General features: G+C 40.4%; 1 protein-coding gene across 2 annotated transcripts; it reads right to left on the bottom strand.

Moving 5' to 3' along the window:
• Positions 1 to 1523: 1523 nt before the first annotated feature.
• LOC121521252 (NLR family CARD domain-containing protein 3-like) lies at positions 1524 to 22141 on the bottom strand. Of its 2 annotated transcripts, XM_041805081.1 has the most exons (14): positions 22008 to 22141; positions 19211 to 19871; positions 18597 to 18699; positions 18023 to 18148; positions 16742 to 16867; positions 16298 to 16423; positions 15113 to 15191; positions 14603 to 14861; positions 12463 to 14266; positions 12209 to 12382; positions 11782 to 11955; positions 11491 to 11664; positions 4934 to 4980; positions 1524 to 4829 (listed from the first exon to the last, which is right to left on the bottom strand). In XM_041805081.1, the coding sequence occupies exons 2-14, from the start codon at positions 19641 to 19643 to the stop codon at positions 4297 to 4299; spliced, it is 4158 nt and encodes a 1385-aa protein (XP_041661015.1). In that variant the 5' UTR covers positions 19644 to 19871; positions 22008 to 22141; the 3' UTR covers positions 1524 to 4296. The 2 variants fall into 2 exon arrangements, with proteins under 2 accessions (XP_041661015.1, XP_041661016.1); XM_041805082.1 differs by lacking the exon at positions 11491 to 11664.
• Between the last annotated feature and the right edge of the window lie 5060 nt (positions 22142 to 27201).

Here is a 27201-nt window from a genome sequence, read left to right as displayed (position 1 = left end):
AACCAAATAGAAATAACACTGATTTACAGACTTCTATATTCAGTCTGTGGTAAATATGCATAAATATGACATATTTTTGGTCTTTCCCTTTAAAACCAGCAGTGTTAATTTGACATAACAAGACTTAATGTACATAAATTAAATCTGTGGTCATTAGATGTCTTGTCATTTTAGATATTACTGTGTGGTTGATCTGCTGAAATTTAAGGTCTTAATCTTCTTAATGGAGTTGGGTTTAGCTTATACTCATCACTAACTGAATGCTTCTAGTAGCTACTGTGATATCACAGCTTCATCGTTTGTCTTTATTAATGTACAGTAACAGCTCCAAACATTTGTATGAACATCACAACACCTGGCGGCAAATAAGATAAGAATTAAACATAAAAGAAAATTATTACGGCTGTCAAAGCTAAAATTCATTTTAACGCCACTTTATTTTTGTTGTACAATTAATGCATTCTGTTTGACCCTCAACTCATCCTGTAGTTTGCGAGATCAGGAATCATAGTGATGAGGTACAAGCGAGCAGAAATAGATGAAGAAAGACTTTTGAATGGAAAGTTCAGCTTTCAGATCATGCCAGATAAGACTGAAGTTATTTCACTTACTGTTGATGTGAACTGAGTCGCCCGGAGGTCTTAGAGTCTTAAATATCCCAGACCACTCGCTGGCCAAGCACACCGCCAATGCAGAGAGCCACGCCCCCCTAGCCACAGGCGGGCCATGCTGGATTGGGCTGCTGATGCTCAGACAACTCTGGAAACAACAAACGTTCAACAGTGTTTGCTGAATGAGGGGCTACAGATTACAGGCAGATTAACATTGTGGAGGATGATGTTTCGCTGCATATAAGTTTCATCTAAAAACTGCATTTATGAACTTTCTGTGAGAGCCGTTACTGTAATTGAAATACTGATGTTGTGTTCACACCAAGTGCGAGTAAAATTACATGAGTTAATGACATGTAAGGTCAATGTAAAGGTAGCATTAACGCAGCGAATTTGTGGCACTCAATTGAGCAAATAATTCATGCAATTAAGGCTGATTTGTGCCGCATCCAACGCGCTGGTCGCATTATTTGCTTATTCCTGAGAGTTTCTGAACTCCAGCCAATCCTTCATCCTGCAATGGCCAATCAGTATGGAGATCTTCTGGTGACATCATCCGACCTGGAGGGGAGGAGGTTCATTCGACTGGAAAATGGAGGAGAATCAACATGGCCCCAACACAGCCAATACCTAACAGACCGAGTTACAACACAGGTATCGATACTTCATTTTGATACCCTGCCACCACAAATCAAAGACAAGAAATACAGAATGGAATGAGAGTGATTTCTGTTGTAGCGAATTTAAATCTAAATTGCACTTGTGAAAAAGGAGCACCACATACGTGGGAAATAAATATGGAATAACCAAATTTACCTTTGAAACGTATTTCAGTCTCATATCTCAAGTTGTGAATTCCCATTTCAGGGACAATTTTTCCAAAATAAAGCTTTCTGGACAATGACTTGTGTTTTAAAGATTTATTGTGAATAACAGGATTACAATGTAACTAATATGGATTAAAATATAGAAAATAAAGAGAACAGGAAATGGCTGAACATAATAATTACAGGTGATCATAATCTGATTTGATGAAGGGTGAGTTTGATCTGAAACTGAGGAAAAATAACTGAACTGTTGAATTTGAGAATAAATTTAAAAAAGTAGGTCTAATCTTAATGAGAGGCTTTGAATGGAACCCGACTGAAACAAATCAACTCGTTCATAAGGAGTTAGACAGGAATCACCTGGGATGGGGTACCAGAGATTAACCATCTAGCTGAAAGAGGACTGTCTAAGGCTACCACTTGGATCAGCTGATGCGGATCTTGGATCCGGTAGTTGAGGAGCTGATCAGTTCTGCAAAGTTTAGAGGCGCTTGGTGGATCCCTTCAGGTAGGGCCTTATGATTTCCACATTAACGGAATCCCGGAATTGGGCAATAAAAACGGATTTTACTATTTAACGTGGAAAAACACGGAAATTGAATGAATTTGACTGAAATTTTGTGTGTTTTTAGAAAGAGGAACATATATCTGAGGAATATGTTCCAAGGGGAACACTAAAGCGGGGCACAACTTGTGCCTCACTTCACAAACACTCACCCCGCCCCCTCCTAAACAATAACAGCATGTCAAAGCAGCTGCACGAAACACCGGCAAACATCACATAGCTCAACACGGGGCAGTACAGGGTGACTTAATGTTTCGCTTTTGAGAAAACTCATCCGTGCTTCGAGTTATTTTACCTCACCACACCAGAGAGTCACGGAGAGAGAAGGATTTCTTCATTTACATAATAAACATCAGTTAAGATGTGATTATACACGTGGATGTGTCATAAAAAGTTGGAAATATCTGACTGTTACACTGGTTATATTTATTTTGTGTCAGGGTTATCCAAACAACGGCTCATGGGCCAACTGTGGCCCTTTTTCAATAAATGTAAAGTTATTCCTACTTAATTAGTGAAGATTTTACTCATTTACATAAACAAGACACTATTTTTATGGCAAAATTAGTGGAAAGGCTAAATAACGGATTTCCAAAAAAGTAACAGAATAAACGGAATTTGTAAAAACATAAAACGGATTTCAAAGAGTCCTATTCAGGTGACGGTCCGACACGCCAAGCTTTCCTCTCCACTGATTTGTGTTGACTTGTCCAGTTCCAAAACAAATCCTCAATTCACCCAAATAACTATCAACAATAATGTCTCTGGCCAGCCGACAACACTTCAGACTTTATTGAGGAATTTAACAGGAAAGTGAATTTGGCTGTCAAGTTTGCAGGGTTTAGACCACGTTACAAACAGTTTAAAAAATATTTGAGATATCGCAACAAAAGATGAAATAATGCATAAACAAACCTAGAACTAAATAAAGCTAAATCCTAAGACTCACCTAGGCCAAAGCTTGGAAAAGAAAAGCTAGAAACAGGTGAAAAGCAAAGAACTAAACGCAAAAGAGAACTGCGCGTGATTGAAAGCGCCACTTTGTAATTAACAGGATTTTTTAAAGGGGTTTTTTGCTCCTCCCAGAGAGGCCAAAATACAGAATATCATGTTCAAATCTCACCCTTCATCAGATAAAAATGATCCCAGTCCATAAGAGGAATCATTTCATATCAAGTCATGAAAGAAAACTTAACGGTAACAATATACTGTACGTAATAACCAGAACAGGACAGTAGATGGCACTGTTGGTCCATGGAAGATTTAGAGTGAAATAGTAACTTTGTCTTCCAGCTATTAGAACAAGAAACATACAGTTGTGCTACATTGTCTGTAGCTCATCCAAAACTGAAAATGTCTTGTTGAGTGAAGCTTTGATAACAGCAGTTATGAGATCCTGAGTCCAAACTTCTCCAGTCCAGCAGGAAAAGTGATATTGTGATATAACAGCTCTCTCGTCCCTGTTTCTGAGTCTGTCCACTGTCCTCCTCTGTCAAAAGGGGCATGAAAAACCAAGAAGTAGATCTTAAAAATGAAAAAAATAAAGCGATAAAGAAACGTTTGTTCATCAAATACAACAAATAATGAGGAAATCAGCAGTGAGCTTGTGTTGCTCATCATTGTTGGATTTTCAGAGCTCTGATGTGATGGTAAATACATTTTTAAATTCATATCTAATCTAACACTGTCAGATCTGCACAGAGAGTCCAAACTGAGTTAAAAACGAGCTCAGACACCGTCTATGGGGTGTTGCCCACATGGATGTGAGATATATCCCATGATGCCATCACTATGTGAAACAGGCTATCTGGCGTGTCAGGTACAACATGTAAGTAGAGAACATGTGACCTCCACATCCATGTAGGACTGTTTCCTATTCAGGTCAAACAAACCCTACACTTCTCCAACATGATCCAAGTAAACTGATTTCCTCTTTTGTCTCTATTTGAATCAGTAACATGTCCTGATGAAGACCAGACAGACATGATCTCTTTTGATGGGGGTGTTCTGAATTGATCTGTCAGCGTTTATTTGATGCTCTGTTAGACAGAAACAGATGATAGCTGTGTGTTTGGTTTTGGAGGAACTAATCAGTTTGTAGGAGAGAGAACAAGGTTTGGAATCTGTGGCTCATTCTGGAAGACATTTGGAGACTTCTGAACTTTTTTTGTTTGAGTTTGGAGAAATTAAGTCACTGTATCTGGAAATATCTTTAAACGTTTATTACCTTTTTTTCTCTAAAGGTGAAAACACTCAGCATTTAATGTTTGTGAAGAGGAGGAGACTCTTCCTCCTACAGAGAACACAGAGACACTGAGGAGTCAGCCCAGAATCCAAACCCAGGATAGAGAGGTTGAGTGAATGTGGTGTTGAAGGTGTGGAGGTGGACCAGAGTGTCAGAGGAGACGCTGTAGAAGGACAGAGAGCCAGCAGGACAGTCCACATACACTGCTACTCTACCAGAGGAGGAGGACTGGGAGTGAGGGACGAATCTTCGTATGTTATTGTGCCAGACAGTGAAAGCTTGATCAGAACAGACCAGACACCAGGAGTTCTCATTACGTCCAAAATCAGAGTTGTCACTCTTTTCTTTCCTTCTGATTCTTCTGTAACTCACTGATATTTCAATCCCTACTCTCCACTCGACCTCCCAGTAACAGCGACCAGTCAGACCATCTCTACACAGCAGCTGAGCCCAGCGTTCAAATCTGTCTGGATGATCAGGATATGGCTGAAACTCCGTCAAATTTGTCACCTCCCTGTTGTCTTCAGACAGTTTGAGCTTTCTGTGTGCCGTGTTTGGGTCCGGTGTGAGTTCACAGAAATCTGATGGAGAGAAAAAGACACAGCAGCAGTTTATCATCAGACACACCTGAAGACTTTATTCTTTTCTGTTTGGTCATCAGGAGTCAAACTGATTCCGCACTTACACTTCTTCAGACCAGGCTTTAACCTCAGCTCTCCACCGTGGTCCATCCTGGAGGAAGAAACACAGAGAGAATGATTTTCTGTCCATCATGAAGCAGTGTTCCTCAGTTTGTCACTGTGACAGAGTAACAGGCTCTAATGGCGTTCATCTCATCTGTGTAGAAATAAAGGTTTGTTCATGTTGTCACTGTTTAACACACAACAGTTAGCTGATGCTAACCTGTTATCAAGGTCAAGAGGACATATGAACATCTACTGTGATGGAGGTGTACGTGATAACATCAATACATGAATTCTCCTGCTGTGCAGGTAAACGAGGTCAAGGTCAGTAGTCCAGGAAAAGAATCTAACTGAATGAGAACTGTAGCTGGACTTAAGTGGACATGTAAACAGACTGTGACAGAGAAACAGACTCAAACTCTGAATTCTTTCACTTTAACAGAGAGAAAAAGAGATGAAGACGACACAGAAGAGACAAATTTTAATCTATTGACAGCCCTAATATATATATATATATATATGTATCTATCTATCTATCTATCTATACATATATATATATATATATATATATATATATATATACATATATATATATATATATATACATATATATATATATATATATATATATATATATATATATGTATATATATATATATATATATGTATATATATATATATATCATTATACCTACCACATCAGGAGTAACTTTGGGACTGTATGATAGCAGTATTAAGTGTAAAGTTAGCCTATGCTGTCTAAAAAGCCTTCCCATATGTAAATGCGTCCGACATCTGAAAGATTTAATAAATAAATAACCAAATAATTATTTAAAAAACGGTTTATTGTAATTGTAATTGTATTTATAACAGGCATTATTATGTATTTTGGTAAATGTTCTTTATGATGATTGATTGTCCTCCACTGACTATATCTTCTCATTTTCTCTCTCCTCACTATTTTTATTATATTGCATGTCTCCGTCTCCTCCTGCGATCCTTTGTCAATACTCCTACGTTTATAAAGGTTGAAGAGGTTCTGTCATAATCTGCATGTAGACGAACAATCATAAAGAACGCCGATACTGACAGATGCTATGAGAAACATGCACGCTAGGGATGAAAAGACAAAAAGGGCTGTCCACCAGTTTATTGATCCCAGATGAATGAACTTTAAAACGATAAAATGACCATTAGGTGACCTGCGGATGGGCCGCTCAGTCAGGCTGTATAGGAACTGATCCCCTCCGGTATTCACGGCTCACCTGCCCCTACACACCTGTGAGGGACCGTGTGTATTTCTGCCTGCAGTGGTGAGAAGACCAGGAGGGAGCTGGTGCGGACATGAACCCAACCGTCGCTGATTTCAACCACGTTTTCCTCCAGTTTGTCAGTTTGCAGAGTGATATACAGGGGATTGCAGGATTTTCCTGCATTACAAGACTTGTTGCGAGAATTAAACTCACTAAGCAAACCAAAACAATGCTTAGTGAGTTTATGCACCTGCTTAGATTCCAATCAGAAACTGTGTGTGGTTTGGCTATCTGGTCATTTCATTCCTTCTATACCAGTGAACAAGATGAAGAGCAGAATTGCCAGGTCTGCAGTTTTCCCATAGTACTGGGCTACTTTGTACGTACTGCTGTAGGTAGATTTTTTTTGTCTGCAGGTTTAATAACTTGTTTTATTACCTTTGCCAAGGAGGTTATGTGATCGGGTGGGTTTGTTAGTTTGTTAGTTAGGTAGTTAGTTTGTTTTTTAGTTTGTTAGCAACATAACTCAAAAAGTTGTAGACGGATTTCGATGAAATTTTCAGGAAATGTCAGAAATGGCAAAAGGAAGAACTGATTAGATTTTGGGAGTGATCCGGATCACCATCTGGATCTAGAAATTTTTAATGGATTCTGTACTATTGGGAGATAGGGCTAATGGTGGAGCTCTGCACTGTTACCACTTTACACCAGGAGATAGCAGACACGAGAAACTTCAATCTCAGCAGCATTTTTTGGGTGTGTTTCTATTCAAAGTTTTGGAGTTTACAGAGTTTGAAAGACGCACGCCCGGTCAAGGAGACAAGCCAGAGTGTAACAGAGAGAAAGACAGTGAAATGTAGCGAGAATACTCATGACGCTGGGAGGAATAGAGGAATATTCACCCTCTGCCATGACTTCCAGTCGTCCAGTGAGACCATGGTGAGACTGTCAATGCATCTGTTGGCATCAGCAGGCAATGCTTCCGCCATGACAGTCCACCCATAGCGAAACCCATGCTTTGCCTCCCTGTGTTTCCACCCCAACAGGGAGGGAGTAATCAGCGAATGCTGCGGTGGAGGGCAAATGGGGACGGATCCAGGAATTTTTTAAAGGATTCTGCACTGTTGGGAGATAGGGCTAATGGCAGAGGTCTGTGCTCTCTGAGTACTGTATTGTATTTAATATCTAAAGCAGAATTAACTACTTCATTTACCCTCAGGTACAACTAAATCAACCAGCAAAGAAGCCGGTTAACATAGAACATGGCAAACAACCAAAGATCCACTGTACCACACTGGCACACAGAAATACACCCCACACACAGAAGCAGCACACCTGCACACACACAAGCAACATATGTAGTGGAGCAGAGGTTTATGTTGAATTTCAGTGTTGGCCTTGGTTTTGAGCTGTTTTGGGGCTGGTTTTTATTGGCCATTGGGCTAGATTTGTCACCCAGACCTGGCAACCCTGATGAAGAGGCACTTCACTGCAGAAGAGGATCTGGACAAAATCTTGCAGCCTGTAACTCTGAGTGAAAGCCAGGTCAGTGAAACATCCTCATCCTCACAGGGAGAGTCTAATGTTGACTTCATGGCAGAGGTTGCACTGGACTTTTTTGTTGTCAGTCATTTTGACAGAAAGGGTCGTAAAAATTCCGTCATGCCATTTTACAATCCGTCATTATAATTTTCTCTTTAATATCTGTAATATGATGTGATTCAATATGATTTTATAAGTAGTGTCTAGCTAATTAATGAAGCACCGTTTCTAAACTTAGATTCTAAAAACAATCTTTGAGGTTCTGCATTTTAATGGCACTGAGAGAAAGATGAACACAGCAGCTCAGCGTTTTATCCTCGTCATTTTTACGCAGTGACGGTGGAACAACAATCCCTGTGTTTTTAAGCAAGCAACTATGAACTGGGGCATTTATGACATTACGCACAGTTTGGAGGATATTTTTAATATCAAGATGTTGTAGTTTGACGACAATAGCTGATAAGAAGTTGTTAAAAGGCTGCACTGTGGAGCTGTGTGCATTTGTGTCTGCTCCACAGGAGTCGTAATCCGAAAAAAACATCACACACTCGGACCTTGCACACTGAGTCCGTTGTGTTTGTATTTGCCCTCACTGCGAAAATTCGTAGAATGTGTCAAATAGTTTTGTACTGCGAGCCTGTTTCTCTGACGCTTCTTTAAAATCCAGCTTGATCCATCCTGACACAGAGCATCATACAACACACACTCGTGCGTCATAGCACAGAGACAAGCTGGAGAGATGGAGAACAACTTTTTAATTCTGTCTCTGTTATGACCTGTGAGTAGGCTACAAGCCTATGCCTTTATCTGTTATATTTTCATGATTGATATCCAGATAATACACCGGCAAACTACGATGTTTAAAGTCAGGTTTCACAGAGTTGTGGGTGGGGGGGGAATAAAGCAACAGGTGCTGATCTGAATCATCATTCACCTCTCTCTGTAATATTTCCACGTTTGATATCCACATGATAAATGAGCAAACTTTGGTGTCTAAAGTGAGGTTTCGGTGGTGAGCAAGTGAGGTGGAAGCAGTGGGAACTGTTTTGAATCCTCGGTCACCATGGACACATATGAAATTTCGCATAAAATCGAACCTGTTCCAAAAAAAACGGGAAATAAAACGACAATTTCAGCATCAGTGTGCAGACATGATTAAAACAACATGAAACGGGCTCATTGTGCAAAGGCCTCTACATGCCGACCTATGTACTGAGACACCTGTGGGCTGCAGCAGCCTCTCTGTGCGCTGTCAGCACGGAGACAGATGCGTTTACTCATCTACGATGTCAGGTCAGTGAGAGAGCCCACTGGCTACAAGATTTTTTTAATAGATTAAATAACCTCCTTGATAGTAACCACATCCATCTGGGAAAGCTTCAACAGGAAACATTTGAGAAAAGGCAGAGGATTTGAAAAAAACTTGAAGTGGAGTCAATGACGGAGAGTATTCGGTTAATGCGACCTCTGCTTCATGGTGGTGTCATAACATTCTGCTTCCTCTTCTTCCTCTTCCAACCTTTCCACTGAGAGTGTAGAAGGCACCATGGAGTCTGCAGAGAGGACTGCAAAAAGTGCCCTAGTCTGGTCGTCTTCAAATGCAGAAACTAATCACTATGTTCCTGCTGCCAGAAGTTTGATTCAGAGGCTGGCACGGTATGCTGTTACCAGGATTTGCAACTTGGAATCCAGTTTTGATTTATATTTTACGACAGAGATGATTGACATCATTGTGAAAATAAACAGAAGATGTGTAGTGTGACGCTGGAGTGATGCAGACATTGGACACCTGACTTTGGCTGGTGTGTATCGTTCAAGGGGACAATCCACCCACACCCTCTGGGATAGGTTTGAATGTGCAATCTTCCAGGCCACGATGAACCACCCCAAATTCAGAGTAATAAACTTCACCCTTGAGTAATAGCATACCGTGTCAGCCCTGGTATCAAACTTCTGGCAGCAGGAACATAGTGAGTAGCCTCTGCATTTGAAGACGACCAGACTTGCCACTTTTTGTAGTCCACTCTGTTGTAGGCTCCATGAAGTCCACTCCACTCTCAGTGCAAAGGTAAGAGGAGGCAGAATGTCCCGATCCATCATGAAGTCAACATTAGACTCTCCCTGTAAGGATGAGGATGTTTCACTGTCCTGGCTCTCACTCGGAGTTACAGGCCGCAAGATTTTGTCCAGAGCCTTTTCTGCAGTCATGTGCCTCTTCATCTTGGTCATTGGTATAGAAGGAATGAAATGACCAGACAGCCAAGCCACACACAGTTTCTGATGGGAATCTAAGCAAGTGCATAAACTCACTAAGCATTGTTATGGTTTTCTCCACAGTCAACTCTTTGAAGTGTAAGTGTGACCTGGGTTAGGTTGCGGTTGAGCTGTCAATCTGTCCAATTCAAAGACACATGGAAGAACACATGCACACATGTGCACACACACCTATTCACACAGACACATGTGCACACATACAAACACTATCTTAAAATAGCCTAATAAGCTCAAAAACACAAGCACAAATACTAATGGAATGACAGGCTTTTCATGCATAGGCCTATAATGGGGAAATGGCTGACTTTAGTGATGAGCATTAAAAATGAAAAATTTTACTATTTTTCTCAATAATGGAACCATAACATTACAGAATGCATAATTATATCATGCAATGGCTATGAGATCAAAAAAATGTGTTTTGAATAAGAGTCAATGGGACGTTTTTGTCCAACAGCTACTCGAAAGAGTCGAAATTCTGGTAAGTAAATATTTTGGAAAAACATTGAAATGTCCAAGCCTGATTTAGAAATAATACCCCAGCCATCTTACATTTGGTTTGAGGAAGATATCACATTTTTTTTGCTTTTTTTTCCTAAAAAACACAGTGACTTTAAGTAATCAAACTGGCATTTAAAGGGTTAAAACCCTCCAAATGATTGAATGTTTGGTAGTTTTGAGCACCGCTGAAGTTGTTTCAGAGATTTATGCAAAAAAAGCAGAGAAAATATTAATCTCTTAAGTTTTATAGCAGTTTTTTTGGAAGTGGACTTTTTTGTCCTTAATGGCTTTAAAGGGTGCTAAATTTGTTTCACAGTGTTCCCCTGACCTATTAGAGCGATTGAAATTTGAATTTGAAAATTTGCCAAGAAAGATACTTTGTTACAAAATTAGACTGTATTGACTAACACAGCCAAAATGGTGAGCAAATAACACGAAAAAATTTCCTAAATGGACAAAAATGTCTCAAGTGATGCCTGAGAGCTAAATTCAGTTAAGTATCAGATCATGGGCACATTCTGTTTCGACAATGCCACAATATAAGTCTCTGCCTCTTGCTGTTACAATTTCTTTTAGTCAGACAGGAGCGTTTGTTTAAACAAACAGTTTACAGTCTAAACAAAAGACAGAATGAATCTCTACCTAAGATCTCTGTCTCTTATTATCGTGGAAGACTCTTATTTTGAAGGGCAAAATCAAGTATGAAGTATGTTCAACAGAAACGTTAAAACTCATAAATGCCAGTCAAGTGTAACTTCACAACAATTGGGGAAAGATAAACACAATGATACCCTGAAGTCTGTTGCTGAAGTAGCAGCAGTCCCTGTGTGAGCCAACCTTGTGTGAAGGCCGTGTTGGGTGAAGACCTGCTATTGTACTTGTGTGTCCAGCAGGCAGTGACATTGACTAACGCCGCTACCTTAGAAAAAGTCTAATGCATCATGATGTTGAATAAACATTAAAATATTGAGCATTTGTCCTGTTTCTACCTGAGACTTTCCAGTCTCCAGAGTGGATTCTCTAGTCCAGCAGACAGAAGCTGAACTCCTGATTCTCCTGGATGGTTGTAGTTCAGGTCCAGCTCTCTCAGATGGGAGGGGTTGGAGTTCAGAGCTGAGGCCAAAGAAGAACATCCTTCCTCTGTGATCATACAGCCTGATAGACTGGAGATGAAGAAAAATGTAGTTGACTGAGCAATGAGATCAGTTCAAAAGTCATGTGTAAGAAAGATTTACGCTGAATCCAAATGAAGACAAAATAAAAACTGTACTCATACTGACCTGAGACTTTCCAGTTTGCAATGTGGACTCTCCAGTCCAACACAGAGCAGTTTCACTCCTGAATCCTTCAGGTCGTTGTTACTCAGGTCCAACTCTTTCAGACTGGAGGACTGGGAGCTGAGGACTGAAGACAGAGCTTCACAGCTTCTCTCTGACAGGTTACATCCAATGAACCTGAAAGGACATGTTTTAACACAGTACTGTTTTATTTTTATTAGTGTATAAAAAAATAAATAATGAGTGAGGTCATAGAAATCAGCTTATTATCCACAAGTCTTTTGTTTGAAGCTTTAAATTTCCAGCAGCTTTATACTGATAAATTTATAAAGAGCAAGTTATGAAGAAAATTATTATCTGGATTTAATTTCAAATATTTACTGAAATGTTGCTGATGACTTGAAAGCTGAAGGCACAGAACCATACTGACCTGAGAGCTTCCAGTTTACAGTGTGGACTCTCCAGTCCAACACAAAGCAGTTTCACTCCTGAATCCTTCAGGTCGTTGTTACTCAGGTCCAGCTCTCTCAGACTGGAGGACTGGGAGATGAGGACTGAAGACAGAGCTTCACAGCTTCTCTCTGACAGATTACATCTACTCAACCTATAAAAGAAGGAGTGATGAACACAAAACTGTTTCATTTTTTTAAACATTCAAATTAAATTGATTACTTTTCCACCTACAGAGCTTTTTTGGGGTCTTTGACCACTGGCAGCAGCCTTAGAAGACCCTCTTCTGAAGCAGAGTATTTCCTCAGGTCAAACACCTCCAGATCTTTTTCTGATGACTGTAAGATGAAGACCAGAGCTGACCACTGAGAAGGAGATAGTTCACATGTGGAGAGACCTCCTAATGTCAGGGAGTCTTGGACCTTCTCCACCAGAAAAGGATCATTCAGTTCATTCAGACAGTGGAACAGATTGATGCTTTTCTCTGCAGACACACTCTCATTGATCTTTGTCTCGATGAACTTGACTGTTTCCTGGTTGGTCTCTAAGCTACTTCCTGTCGGTATCAGCAGACTTTGGAGAAGATTCTGGTTGGTCTGCAGAGACAGACCCAGGAGGAAACGGAGGAACAAGTCCAGGTGTCCATTTGGACTCTTCAAGGCCTGGTCCACAGCACTCTGATGGAGATGGTTCAGCTTATTGTTGTAACTAACTCTTTTAGGGGTCAGTGATGGAGTTTGTTCTTCTGCCATCAGGTTGACTCCAGAGTTGATGAAGGTCTGATGGACATGAAGAGCAGCCAGAAACTCCTGAACGCTCAGATGGATGAAGCAGAACACCTTGTCCTGGTACAGTCCTCTCTCCTCTCTAAAGATCAGTGTGAACACTCCTGAGTACACCGAGGCCTCTTTGATATCGATGCCACACTCCATCAGGTCTGGTTCATAGAAGATCAGGTTTCCTTTCTGCAGCTGCTCAAAAGCCAGTTTTCCCAGAGACTCAATCATCTTCCTGCTCTCTGGACTCCAGAGTGGATCAGTCTCAGCTCCTCCATCATACTTGATGTTCTTCACTTTGGTCTGGACCACCAGGAAGTGGATGTACATCTCGGTCAGGGTCTTGGGCAGCTCTCCTTCCTCTCTGGTCTTCAGCACATCCTCCAGGACTGTAGCAGTGATCCAGCAGAAGACTGGGATGTGGCACATGATGTGGAGGCTTCTGGATATCTTGATGTGGGAGATGATTCTGTTGGCCTGCTCCTCATCTCTGAATCTCTTCCTGAAGTACTCCTCCTTCTGAGGATCTCTGAACCCTCTGACCTCTGTCACCATGTCAACACACTCAGGAGGGATCTGATTGGCTGCTGCAGGTCGTGAGGTTATCCAGAGGTGAGCAGATGGAAGCAGGTTCCCCCTGATGAGGTTTGTCAGCAGCACATCCACTGAGGTGGACTCTTCAACGTCAGTCAGGATCTGGTTGTTGTGGAAGTCCAGAGGAAGTCGACACTCATCCAGACCGTCAAAGATGAACACCACCTGGAACTCTTCAAACCTGCATAGTCCTGCTTCTTTGGTTTCATTGAAGAAGTGATGAACAAGCTCCACCAAGCTGAACTTTTTCCCTTTCAGCACATTCAGCTCTCTGAAAGTGAATGGGAAGGTGAACTGGATGTCCTGGTTGGCTTTGCCTTCAGCCCAGTCCAGAGTGAACTTCTGTGTTAAGACTGTTTTCCCAATGCCAGCCACGCCCTTTGTCATCACTGTTCTGATTGGTTCATCTCTTCCTGGTATGCCTCTAAAGATGTCTTCTTGTTTGATAATTATTTCTGGTCTGTATGGTTTCCTAGATGTTGTTTCGATCTGTCTGACCTCGTGTTCATCGTTGACCTCTCCAGTCTCTCCCTCTGTGATGTAGAGCTCTGTGTAGATCTGATTCAGAAGGGTTGGGTTTCCTGCTTTAGCAATCCCCTCAAACACACACTGGAACTTCTTCTTCAGGTTAGACTTCAGTTTACTCTGGCAGTCTGAAGAACTAGTTCCTAAAGACAAAACAGCAGATAAAATATACAAGCTAAATTTAGAACCATCCATAAGTGTTTATACTTTAAGACCTTGGTTCCCAACTAGGGGTCCGGGACCCCCTTGGGCGGGGGGGTCGTTGAATTTAGGTTCACCCCAAGGTCTTTGGGGGGGGTGCAGCTCTTCTAAGACATGTGAAGGGGGGCCTCAATGGAAAAAAGGTTGGGAACCACTGCTTTAAGATAAATTGATGTTTTTTGTTGTTGGAATTCTGAAATCATCACATCAGTTTGTCACAGTTATAGATTTGATTAAAATGTGTGAATGATACAAACAGGAGAGTTTTAAATATAAACCTGTCCCATGTTGACTCCATTTCCTCTCTCCATCACTCAGACAGTCAACCAGCTTCTCCTGCTTCATTCTCCTCAGGAAGTTCACAGTGATCTTCAGAAACGCCTCCCTGCTGCTCCTCCTCTGCTCCTCTTCCTCACCATCCAACACCTCCTCACCCTCCCTTTGACTCTCTAAGTATTCTGGGTAATCTGGACTCAGAGATCTCTGGATCCTCTTCAGCTCGCTCTTCACAAACAAGACAATGTTCTCCTCAAGCATCTGGAACAGAAAATATAAACTTGTTAACCAAACCAGCCTGATTAACTAAAGAGATTCTGTTGCTTAAAACCACCAAACCAAGTTCTGCTCACAAGATTAAAACCTTTGTGAGATAAACAGAGAAAATGGTGTCTGATCCACCATCATTCTTAAATTTCAGACAATGAACACAATAATGTTTAGAGAGAAACTCGGAATCAATAAAAAAAGATAAAAATACAACTTGTGTTTTATCAATCATTATTACATACCATAAATATGGAGTCCAACTGTGTTTGATGCTGCATGTCAGACCAACCAGTGTGAACCTCTGATATCTGCTGCTGAAGTCTGTGGAACAAATGTTTTATAATGGATGTCAATAAAACAATGAAACTGTGGTATAATAATAGATCCTGGTTAAAGTACTACTGAATACTGTGATTGTTAAGGCTACAAAATATACTGCATTAGATATTTTAATAACATAAAATGTATCTTTATATACATATCTATATAGAAACAGGTAAATCCCAAAAATTTGAATATCATGAAAAAGTTCAACATTTTTTGTCACTCATTTCAGAAAGTGAAATCCATATATTATATAGACTCATCACACATAGAGTGAAATATTTCACCCTTTATTTCTTGAAATGTTGATGATTATGGCTTACAGATAATGGCTGGCTGTGTTTGACCTGCCTCTCACCTCGACACCTCTACGCATGTAAACAAAAAATGGGCCAGACAAAATTATAGGCACCCTTTTAAAACTGTTTTTTTTTTTCTCACCTGTGGCAGTAACAGGTGCTGGCAATCTAGAAATCACACCTGAAGCCAGTTAGAATGTCTAAAAGTTGACTCAACTGTTGTGTTGTGTGCCTGTGTGTGTCACACTAAGCATGGAGAAGAGAAAGAGGAGCCCAGAATTGTCTGAGGACTTGGGAAGCAAAGTTGTGGAAAAATATGAACAATCTCAAGATTACAAGACCATCTCCAGAGATCTAGAAATTCCTTTGTCCACTGTTCGTAATATAATTAAGAAGTTTATAACCCATTGAACTGTGGCTAATCTCCCTGGACGTGGACGAAGAGAAACTGACAGAAGAATGCAACACAGCACAGTAGGAATGGTGGATAAACATCCTCAGTCAACTTCCACACAAATTCAGGCTGTCCTGCAGACTCAGGGCGCAAAAGTGTCAGCTGGGACCATACGTGGTCATCTGAATGAGATGAAGCGCTATGGCAGGAGACCGAGGAGAATCCTACTGCTGACAAAGAGACATAAAAAAGCCAGACTGGAGTTTGCAAAAATATACCTGAGTAAGCCTCAATCCTTCTGGGAGAACATTTTGTGGACAGATGAGACTAAGGTAGAGCTTTTTGGAAAAGCATGTCATTCTACTGTTTACAGAAAATGAGATGTCATTTTTTTGTTGATGAGATGTCACCTTTTCACTGGAGACTGGAGACCAGCTTTAAAGTAAATTGTTTCATCTTTGGACCGGTCACTGCTGAGGGACACACAGCTGGGAGCAGATCCAGGTCCAGGAGAGTCTGGTCTGAGCTGACTCGGGCTTCAACACACACAGAGCTTGGAGAGTGAATCATTGTGATGTTAAGTGAAACAGACTGATGAAGAGTTTTGTTCTGACTCCAGGTGTTAAAATGATGTCATTGAATAACAGGATAAATATGTCTGACAAGTCTGCTGCATTTGACAGTTTATTTCTCAGCTCACAGCCATGAATGTGCTGAAAAAATGATGATTATTTGAGGAGAAATCTGGCAGGTTGGACATGGCAATAGGATTATATTATATATTTTTACACTTAAAGCACTGATGACAACAAAAACATCCAAACCCAGGAGAGAAAGACTGTTCACATTCTCACCTTTTAACTAGAGACTGGAGACCAGCTTTAAAGTAAAGAGGCTCATCTATGGACCGGTCACTGCTGAGGGACACACAGCTGGGAGCAGATCTGGGTCCAGAAGAGTCTGGTCTGAGCTGACTTGGGCTTCAACACAACACACACAGAGCTTGGAGAGTGAATCATTGTTATGTTAAGTGAAACAGATTGATGAAGAGTTTTGTTCTGACTCCACGTTTTAAAATGTGACCAAAGCTGGTACAAACTCCTGCAAGTCGTCTAAGGTCATTTTTGAGTTTTTTACACATTATGAAAGCGTAGATTCCAAGCCTTCAATCGGTCTATCATACACCTTAATATGAGCGTATTTCACAAAGATATGCTCATTTGAATGTTAACGTCTAGTTCCTGCTCCTTCTGAGAAAATCAGGCTCAAAGTTTCAGGACTTCTCCTACCTTCAGGCAGGTCGGGAGATGGGCGTGAACAATAGGGCCACATTTACATAAAGTCCACCCAAACCAAGCTTCTGAATCGGACTGGTAACGCTCATCAAAATATTCCCATAGGAAATCCGCCGTAATCAAACTTGCCCTGTCGAGTGATCCTGAAGTCGTCCCAAGTCTGTTGATAATTCTTGCTTCCTCTTCATGTCTCTTCTACTTTTCTTCGCTGCAGGGTGCATCTTGAGGCTTGTTGTTACAGGTGATAACTAGAAAGAGCTGTATACGTGCCGAGGGGGGTGGCGTTTGAGCCATGCGGTGTTTGTTATTGTCCATCTCAATGGCCAAAACAGGGAACAATGGGAGACTGAGTGGCCAATTATCACCCCGCAGTTTCGCTTTCCCTCCCCTCAATATCCTTGCAGCAATTGCGAGAATAGGGCATTTTAAAACACAAAATTAACACTTTTAAATATCACATTTGTGTTACTTTTTTCATTGAATCAGTAGTTTAAATGTCGGGCTTGAATACAATGAGAAAAAAACGGAAAATTATCATTTTGAAGAAAACAACTTTGTATCCATTTTTCTCAACCAGCAGAATGCCGACTTGCAGGAACTTTATCTGGCTTCAGTCACAAATGACGTCATTGAATAACAGGATAAATATGTCTGACAAGTCTGCTCCATTTGACAGGTTATTTCTCAGCTCAGAGCCATGAATGTGCTGAAATAATGATGATTATTATTGAGGAGAAATCTGGCAGGTTGGACATGGCAATAGGATTATATTATATATTTTTACACTTAAAGCACTGATGACAACAAAACCCAGGAGAGAAAGACTGTTCACATTCTCACCTTTTCATTGAAGACTGGAGACCAGCTTTAAACTTAAGTGGCTCATCTATGGACCGGTCACTGCTGAGGGACACACAGCTGGAAGCAGATCCAGGTCCAGGAGAGTCTGGTCTGAGCTGACTCGGGCTTCAACACACACAGAGCTTGGAGAGTGAATCACTGTGATGTTAAGTGAAACAGCTTGATGAAGAGTTTTGTTCTGACTCCACGTTTTAAAATGACGTCATTGAATAACAGGATAAAATATGTCTGACAAGTCTGCTGCATTTGACAGTTTATTTCTCAGCTCACAGCCATGAATGTGCTGAAAAAATGATGACTATTGTTTGAAGAGAAATCTGGCAGGTTGGACATGGCAATAAGATGGTTGGATATTGTGGCTGAAGTGGATTTAACCCTGGTCTGATTCTGGTACTCAGATCATCAAAAACTAGAACAAGAAGAAGAAAACCTTCAGTGTGGAGGGACTCTTTAATCTCTACATTTGGTGATGACAATAATAATTACTGAGTGATGTTTGTTGTGATCTCTGTTATGTATAATAATCATAAACAGTTTGAGATCTTCATCTCACCTCAGAGCTTTGGTCTGGTCTTCATGTTCCCCACTCAGAGAGTTTGCAGAGGGAGGGGCTCCCTCCTGTCTGTCCTCTCTCTGTTCCTTAGAAGATCTCCCACCTTCACACAAACACAACAATTCATTACAACCAGCTTAACATCAGTTATTAACATTATTAACATCAGTTCTCATTCATCTCAGTAACATGACTCAAATATTCAGGACTGTCAGAGACCATGATGGAGCAGCAAACAGGATCTGATGAGTCCTCAATGTTACCCAGACCTCATACCCCCCAGAAACACTCCAACATGACTACTAAGAGATATGGCTCCTTTAAACTTCAGCTGTTTTAACAGTATTTAACTGCTATTTCCTAATTCCATAGCGAAATGTCATTTTTACATAATTTAACAGTAGCACTCAGATGTAGTCTATTCTCAACTCATTAATCAATAATCTATAGCTATAAAACTAAAATGATTAACTCATGAGGAGGAGTAAACATTTGCACATTTCTTAATTTCTCATACACATGATCTACTGTTCTGAAAAAAATTAGCTGACAGTGTATCTGTAAATCTCAGTAAAGCTGTTCACAGATTCATCACATATCTCTAATTGTCTCACCTGGTGCCTGCAGCTCCTTTGCTCCGTTCTTGTCTCCACCAGATGGATTTTGGTGCACCCTCTTAGCAACGACAGGTGTTGAAAAAGAATCAGCGATCCTCACTTCAGGTATGCATTTTTCCAGAAGAGCACATGCATCTTTCCCCTCAGTATTTTCCGGATAGCCTTCAAGCTGTGTGTTGGATCTGTGGCTGGGGTTTTCCAGGTCTTCTATTTTTGCAGATAGGCTCTCAATTTTCTGATGAAGCTGCTGTGTCGTTTTATTCAGCGCTGAGGAATCATCTTCTACTAATCCAAGACGCTCAACAGCCTCTGTTAGCCTGGACTGCACTGACTTGACTATTTCAAACTTTGATGCAAAGTCTTCCTTTAGCTCTCTGATTGCACACAAGATTTCACTGAGCGGTGGGTCATCCTTCTCCACCTTCTCCATGCCTGCAGGGATTTATTTGGAAATAAGTCCTTAGTTAGCTGTTGGTTTCCTGTGTGGCTGCATGGATTATGTCACTTATCCTTGATCTGCTCAGGTTTTCTTAGTGCAAAGAGTTGATATCAAAGTTCAGGCAGAGCATCCAGCCTGCGTCTGTTCACCACAACACCATAACCAGAGGTCTCAGCGGGGCACACCCTTGGTCAGTCACTGGTCAGTCACAGGACTGGCCTGCAGAGGGAGACAGACAACCAATTTATTTAGCAGATGCTTTGATAGCAAATAAGCTCATATCTGAAAATAAGTACAACACACACACAGGTCTAAAAAAGAAAATAATGCTTCATCAAACTAATATGTAAAAATCTACAAATGTTCCTGATAGCTGAGGGGCCCTAAACAAACACCAGGTCCAGGTCTGGCTCTGGTCCATATCGACAGGGCTTGAAGTCTCTGGGACAGCTGAAACCTGGACCTTGTTAAATGGTCTTTTTAATTGAGTGATGCAAGAGAGAACATGACAAGAAAAGGACAGCAAACTTGCAATGTATACAGACAGTGGAAACAAGAGACAAGCAGGAATTTATAACATTTAGATGTTTTAAGTTTGAAGGTGTTGAACAGGTATGTCTTTGTTGATGTGGGTGTGTGTGTGTAAAAATGTGTGTGTACATATATGAATTTATATGTTTATATATAATTTATAATATATATGTATGTTTTACATATATACTGTATATTATACATTGTATGTATATATATATATATATATGTGTGTGTGTGTGTGTGTGTGTGTGTGTGTATTTATTAGGGCGGGGAAATTAATTCCAAATTAGGTTAAATTGCAATATTGCATGCTGCAATTTTAAAATCGCAGACAGTGCAATATTTCTTTAACCAGAAAAGTGTCAAAATATCAGTCTGATAAATCTTTTTTTTTTCTTTTTTCATGCTCTATACCAGTGTTACTTAACCCTGCTCAACCAAAGAGCCAAAATGTAGAAAAAAACCTTTGCAACAGCCACAATCTAAGTGGTGAAACATGGCAAAAACAGCTTGAAGTAGCAATAACAACAAGTTAAACATGGCAAAAATGCTCAAAAAGCAACAAAAAATGGGCAAAAATGGGGAGGTAAAGGGTTTAGAAAGTAGCATGAAATGGGTGAGAAGTGACAAAAAAATGAGTTACAGTTGGCATAAAATAGTTCAAAAGTGGCAAAACTGTGGCAAAAAAATGAGTGAAAAGTGACTAAAATGGGCAAAATGCAGTCAAGAGTGGCAAAAATGGGCAAGGGAAAGGGAAAGAAGAGGTATTTAATGACAAAAAGTAGCTCAAATGGATGAAAATGAGAAGAAAAAATGGTGAAAAAGGACAAAAGCGGGATAAAAATGGCAAACTGGGCAAAAAAAAGCCTTCAAACCTTCAAGTATCTTTTTAATTTTTTATATGAAAATCTTACTTTTCTTGCTTATGCATTTATTTATTTTTTCATCAAAATGTGAATAATATGAGAAATGATCGTCCCCTTCAATAAAGCAATTGATATCAAATTTGCTATATGAGCCAAAATCGCTGTAAGATATTTTTTTCTAAATTTAGCCCTAGTTTAACTTATCTAACATTGTACTTGTTATAATATAGAGTGATTTCTTGCTTGTTTTTACTAAAAGCAGATTTTGAAAATGGCCCTAATCAGCTTCCATAATATATATTCATATATTATAAGGAGAATAAGTGGGGGTGGGATTCGAAAAGCTTTTGCTTCTTCCTACTCCTTTTTCAGACTCATGAAATACTTTGTGGGACGGAATATGAATTCTTTTATCATTGCTTTATTTTTCTTTTATTGTTTGTTTGTCTGAAATAAATTAATGAAACAAAATGTACACATTAATTACATATACATTATATATATATATATATATATATATATATATATATATATATATATATGCACTTTTTTTTTTTTTTTTTTTTTTTTACAACGGAACGGAACGGAATCTCGGAATCCGAGACCCTCTGTCCTCTCTCCGTCCGAGTCGTTTCCGTCTAACGGTCGTAATGAGGTCGCACGTAATATTTCGGCGGCTGCCCTGACCAATCACAAACAAGTGGCAGCTGACATGGCGGCAGTCCTGAGGAGCAGCAAGACAAACAATTTTGAAGTAGTTTTGAACTTTTTCCACAAACAGCAACTCTAGAACACCCCAGTCAGTCTGAAATCACTCTTCCGCAACTCAGAGAGAACTTTTACTACAGATTTCAAACAGCCAATCAGCATCCAGAAACTCTGGTCCAGTTAAACAGAGATAGAACACAGCGATCCTGATCATCAAATGTGGAGATTTCTCTGAAAAGATTCTCACCTGTAAGACTGAGTTCAGATTACACCGTCATGTGAGGAGAGAAGAAGAAGCTGCTTGTTTGTCCCATGTCGTTCCTGCTGTCGGAGTTTAGTAGAGGACGCTTCCCTTTCCTCGTCATCTCAGAGTCCGCTACACGAAAACAGGAAGTGAACTAACTGCCACATGCTGTAGTTGTACTATCACACCACTAGATGGTGCTAAATAACCTTCTAATAAAACAAACATGAATGTGATCACCAGCAGAGAGGACCTCATTGAAACATGACTGTATTTGATATGTTTTATAGTGAGGTGGAGTATTGAGCCAACAGAGTGGGGTCCATCTCTCTGTTCCTCAGTCCTGGTTCCTAACAAAGATCTGCTCGTTCAGCCCTCGTCACTCCTGGTGTCTGAGTGGGTTTGATGGGAGGACGCTGTCACATCCTTGTAACCTTCAGAGTGATTTTAGAACCGGTCTAACCTGAGACACAACATCAGCTTTGTAGTCCCCCTCTTTAAAAGAAGTCTGACTGTTTTTAACATGGACAGAGCCATATATTATATTATATTATATTATATTATATTATGTCCCTATTAGCCTTTTATTTGTATGATTTGATTTGAAATAACAAAATATGTGTAGCTCCACCAGAGAAAAAAAATACTCACTCAGAAACAACATCACTGTAAAACAATCATCATCATTCTGAAACCATAAAACACGTTGAAGATCCATAATTTTGTCTCTTGGCTCCTCAGAAATCAACCTTATTACAGTCACATCACCGATCTATGGATAGGACACTGGTGTTTATATTTCTGAAGCTGACTGCAGTGTTTCACACAGTTTCAGTTGTGTGTTTTATTGGCTACTGTAGTGAACAAGCTTTTAGAAGGTTAAAAGAAGTCATGTCCACTGTTTATAATCATATTATTATAAATACTACAACAACCAGAGGATCTGATGTGATTTTCTGACAAACATCTACCTCCTCAGTTACCTGGATGATGAGTCTGCTTATCTAGTTTGATTGGTTGAATGCAGTGGTAGTATATGTGATAAATTAATGTCATTTATACTATAAAATGTAAAATAACTTATTGTTCTGTTATTTTACAAAGTTTAATTGTAAATTGCAGTGCTTTGTGGGTAAAAAATGATTACAGTAGCATACAGTAGATTCCTTCAGTAACACTGTATGATTACAGCCTTATTGTTTACTGAATTTAAATGACTTCTACTACTGTATGATACTGTAAAGCTGCTTTGAACCGCACTGAATGAATGAGAATATTCTACTAGCCTAAATTTATTGGTTGCTACGATGTGATTGGCTGGTTAGATACTTAACACAATGAGCAGTTGAATTGTCGACTTAAAAGTGTACCTAAATCATGTGTGTAAATGTAAATATGTCCTTAATTTAAAAATATACAATTTAAACAACATCCCTGTAATCCTGTGGTTGTATGGTTTTGTCACATATGAAAACATCATGAGCTGCAGTCTAAAGTAGCCCTGCAACCCCGTTACTCTAGTTTCAACCCTGTTACCTAGGGCTGTCGAGAGATTAAAAATTTTAATTGCGATTAATCTCACAAATTTCGAGATTAATTGCAAATTAATCGCACTTTTTAAAACCTGTTCTAAATGTACCATACAGGACTATTTCTTAAAATGTAAATAACCCAAGTGGACAAAAATGCTTCCTTTATGCAAATGTTTATTCATGTCAACAACCCAAAACAACAGAAAATGTCCAAAAAGTCTCTAGACTGAGCTCAGAGGTACTGAACGCTCCAAAAATCTGCTGAGAGAATAACACGATAAACTCAAGCCCAACAAGGACAACAGATGGAGATACTGACCTTAATGTAACATTACTGAATAATACCACAATGTAGAGTCGAACTTCAGACTTCTAGAAGTTACTCATCTGTTGATCTCAGCAGCTGAACACAGAACAGCAGATCTCATCATCAAACATGGACACAAAGAACACGGTCAGGTCAGTTTAAATCATTTAAAGATCATTCCTGATCCTTCACACTAAAGCAGAGAATTTCAGCCCCACATGGGGGGAATAAAGGCTCACAATCATCCCGAGGACTCACAACAGGATGATACAAAAAGAGACTAAATACAGTTAGAGAATTAAACCACAGATCACTGGGAGAAGTCAAGACTCCGCTGAGAGCTCAGACACATCTGATGGGGTTTCACTGTTCTGATGGTCAGAGGTGAGTAAGGTGGACACATCTACTCAAGAGAAAAAGCAAGTAATTACTTATAAAAATGTCTGCTAATATTTATCATCTTTTTATTTTCAAACTAAAAAGTGCCCAAATGTAAAATAAATGCTGACAGTAAGAAATTACTGTCATCAGTCCAGCAGATTTACTGGAATGATGTCAAACACAAATTTGCAGCTGCTTTTCAAAACTCATGAACACACAAAGTGGAAGAAGTCTCAGCGGAGAACTTTTAAGGTGTAGTAAGAGGACTTTTCATTTTCAGGATTTTCATTCTTCAGATCATAGAAGAGCTACAGATTTATTCTCAAACATTTTTCAGCCATTTTTCAGGACTCAGAGCTTGAATTCTGGTCTGCATAACAGTAGATGAGAGAAAAATAAATTTTTAAATAGACATACTATACATACATCATGATATGGAAATGAAACCATGTTTATTTAGAGACACCTTTTCAAACAAGCCAGATGTGCTTATATCTCCTGAACACAGCTGAGGTCTTCCTCTCCCAGGGGGTCTGTGTCCTGATGGTGATATCCTCTTCCTACCCTAACCCTAACAACTCTATCACTGCCACGACGTCCTCTGCAGCCACAGTACAGATGGCCTAGTGTGAGTGCGCCCTAACTCGCCCTCTTGCTCTGCCCATCACTGATTCCCTGACAAAGCAGGACAACGACTGGAAACACATCAAGTCCACCTCTGAATGGCTCAAAATAAACAAAATGAAAGTTTTGTAGAAGCCAAGTCAAAGTCCAGACTTAAATCCAATTGAGATGCTGTGGTGTGACCTAAAATGGGCAGTTCATGCTGGAAAATCCTCCAATAAGGCTGAGTTAAAACAATTCTGTAAAGAGGACTTGGCCAAAATTCCTCCTCAGTGATGCAAAAGACTCATCACCAGTTCTTGTAAACTTTTGACTTTGTCTTTGTGAAATAAACTAATGACGATCCAAAACATTTCAGTGTGATATATATTCAGAAAATCAGGTATCACTTTTTCACATATGTAGGACAGAAGCATTTTGACGATGTTCTGGATGATAGGACGTCCTGGGTGGAGATTGTGGACACCGATAGTGGACATATGCAGGACAGGGGCGTTTTGACCTTGTTCTTAATGATGGGTGAAGGTTGTTGATGCCTATAGTGGACATATGCAGGGAAAGGTGTGTTTTGACCATGGTCTGAATGATGGGAGGTCCTGGGTGAAGGCTGTGGACGCCTTTAGTGGACATATGTAGGACAGGAGCATTTTTGCCTTGTTCTTAATGATGGGACCTCCTAGGTGAAGGTTGCAGACACCTTCGGTGGACATATGTAGGAAAGGTGTGTTTTGACCACGGTCTGAATGATGGGAGGTCCTGGGTGAAGGTTGTGGACGCCTTTAGTGGACATATGTAGGAAAGGTGTGTTTTGACCTTGTTTTTCCTTATGATGGCACTTCCTGGGTGAAGGTTGTTGATGCCTATAGTGGACATATGTAGGACAGGGGCGTTTTGACCTTGTTCTTAATGATGGGAGGTCCCTGTTGAAGGTTGTTGACACCTATAGTGGACATATGTAGGAAAGGTGTGTTTTGACCACGGTCTGAATGATGGGAGGTCCTGTATGAAGGCTTCGGACAACTATAACTGACATATGTAGGACAAGGGGCGTTTTGACCTTGTTCTTAATGATGGGGGTCCCAGTTGAAGGTTGTTGACACCTTTAGTGGACATATGTAGGAAAGTTGTGTTTTGACCATGTTCTGTATGAAGGGAGGTCCTGGGTGAAGGTTGTGGACACCTTTAGTGGACATTTTTTAGGACAGGGGTGTTTTGACCTAGTTCTTAATGATGGGAGGTCCTGGGTGAAGGTTGTGGACAACTATAGTGGACATTTTTTAGGACAGGGATGTTTTGACCTAGTTCTCAATGATGGGAGGTCCTGGGTCAAGGTTGTTGACGCCTATAGTGGACATTTTTTAGGACAGGGATGTTTTGACCTAGTTCTCAATGATGGGACGTCCTAGGTGAAGGTTGTGGATACCTTCGGTGGTCATATGTAGGAAAGGTGTGTTTTGAACATGGTCTGAATGATGGGAGGTCCTGGGTGAAGGTTGTGGACGCCTTTAGTGGACATATGTAGGAAAGGTGTGTTTTGACCTTGTTCTTAATGATGGCACTTCCTGGGTGAAGGTTGTTGACGCCTATAGTGGACATTTTTTAGGACAGGGGTGTTTTGACCATGGTCTGAATGATGGGAGGTCCTGTATGAAGGTTAGTGACAACTGTAGCGGACATATGCAGGACAGGGGCATTTTGACCATGTTCTTAATGATGTGAGGTTCCTGTTGAAGGTTGGTGACGCCTCTCGTGGACATATGTAGGAAAGGTGTGTTTTGACCTTGTTCTTAATGATGGGAGGTCCTGGATGAAGGTTGTGGACGCCTTTAGTGGACATATGCAGGACAGGAGCATTTTTGCCTTGTTCTTAATGATGGGAGGTCCTAGGTGAAGGTTGCGGACACCTTCGGTGGACATATGTAGGAAAGGAGTGTGTTTTGACCACGGTCTTAATGATGGGAGGTCCTGGGTGAAGGTTGTTGACGCCTATAGTGGACATATGTAGGAAAGGTGTGTTTTGACCTTGTTTTTCCTTATGATGGCACTTCCTGGGTGAAGGTTGTTGATGCCTATAGTGGACATATGTAGGACAGGGGCGTTTTGACCTTGTTCTTAATGATGGGAGGTCCCTGTTGAAGGTTGTTGACGCCTATAGTGGACATATGTAGGAAAGGTGTGTTTTGACCATGGTCTGAATGATGGGAGGTCCTGGGTGAAGGCTGTGGACGCCTATAGCAGACATATGCAGGACAGGGGCGTTTTGACCTTGTTCTTAATGATGGGAGGTCACTGTTGAAGGTTGTTGACGCCTATAGTGGACATATGTAGGAAAGGTGTGTTTTGACCATGGTCT

The sequence above is a fragment of the Cheilinus undulatus genome, linkage group 14, assembly GCF_018320785.1.
Source record: "Cheilinus undulatus linkage group 14, ASM1832078v1, whole genome shotgun sequence".
Classification (NCBI taxonomy): Eukaryota; Metazoa; Chordata; class Actinopteri; order Labriformes; family Labridae; genus Cheilinus; species Cheilinus undulatus.
The sequence above is the reverse complement of the archived record's forward strand: the minus strand, read 5'-3'. Positions and strand labels throughout refer to the sequence as shown.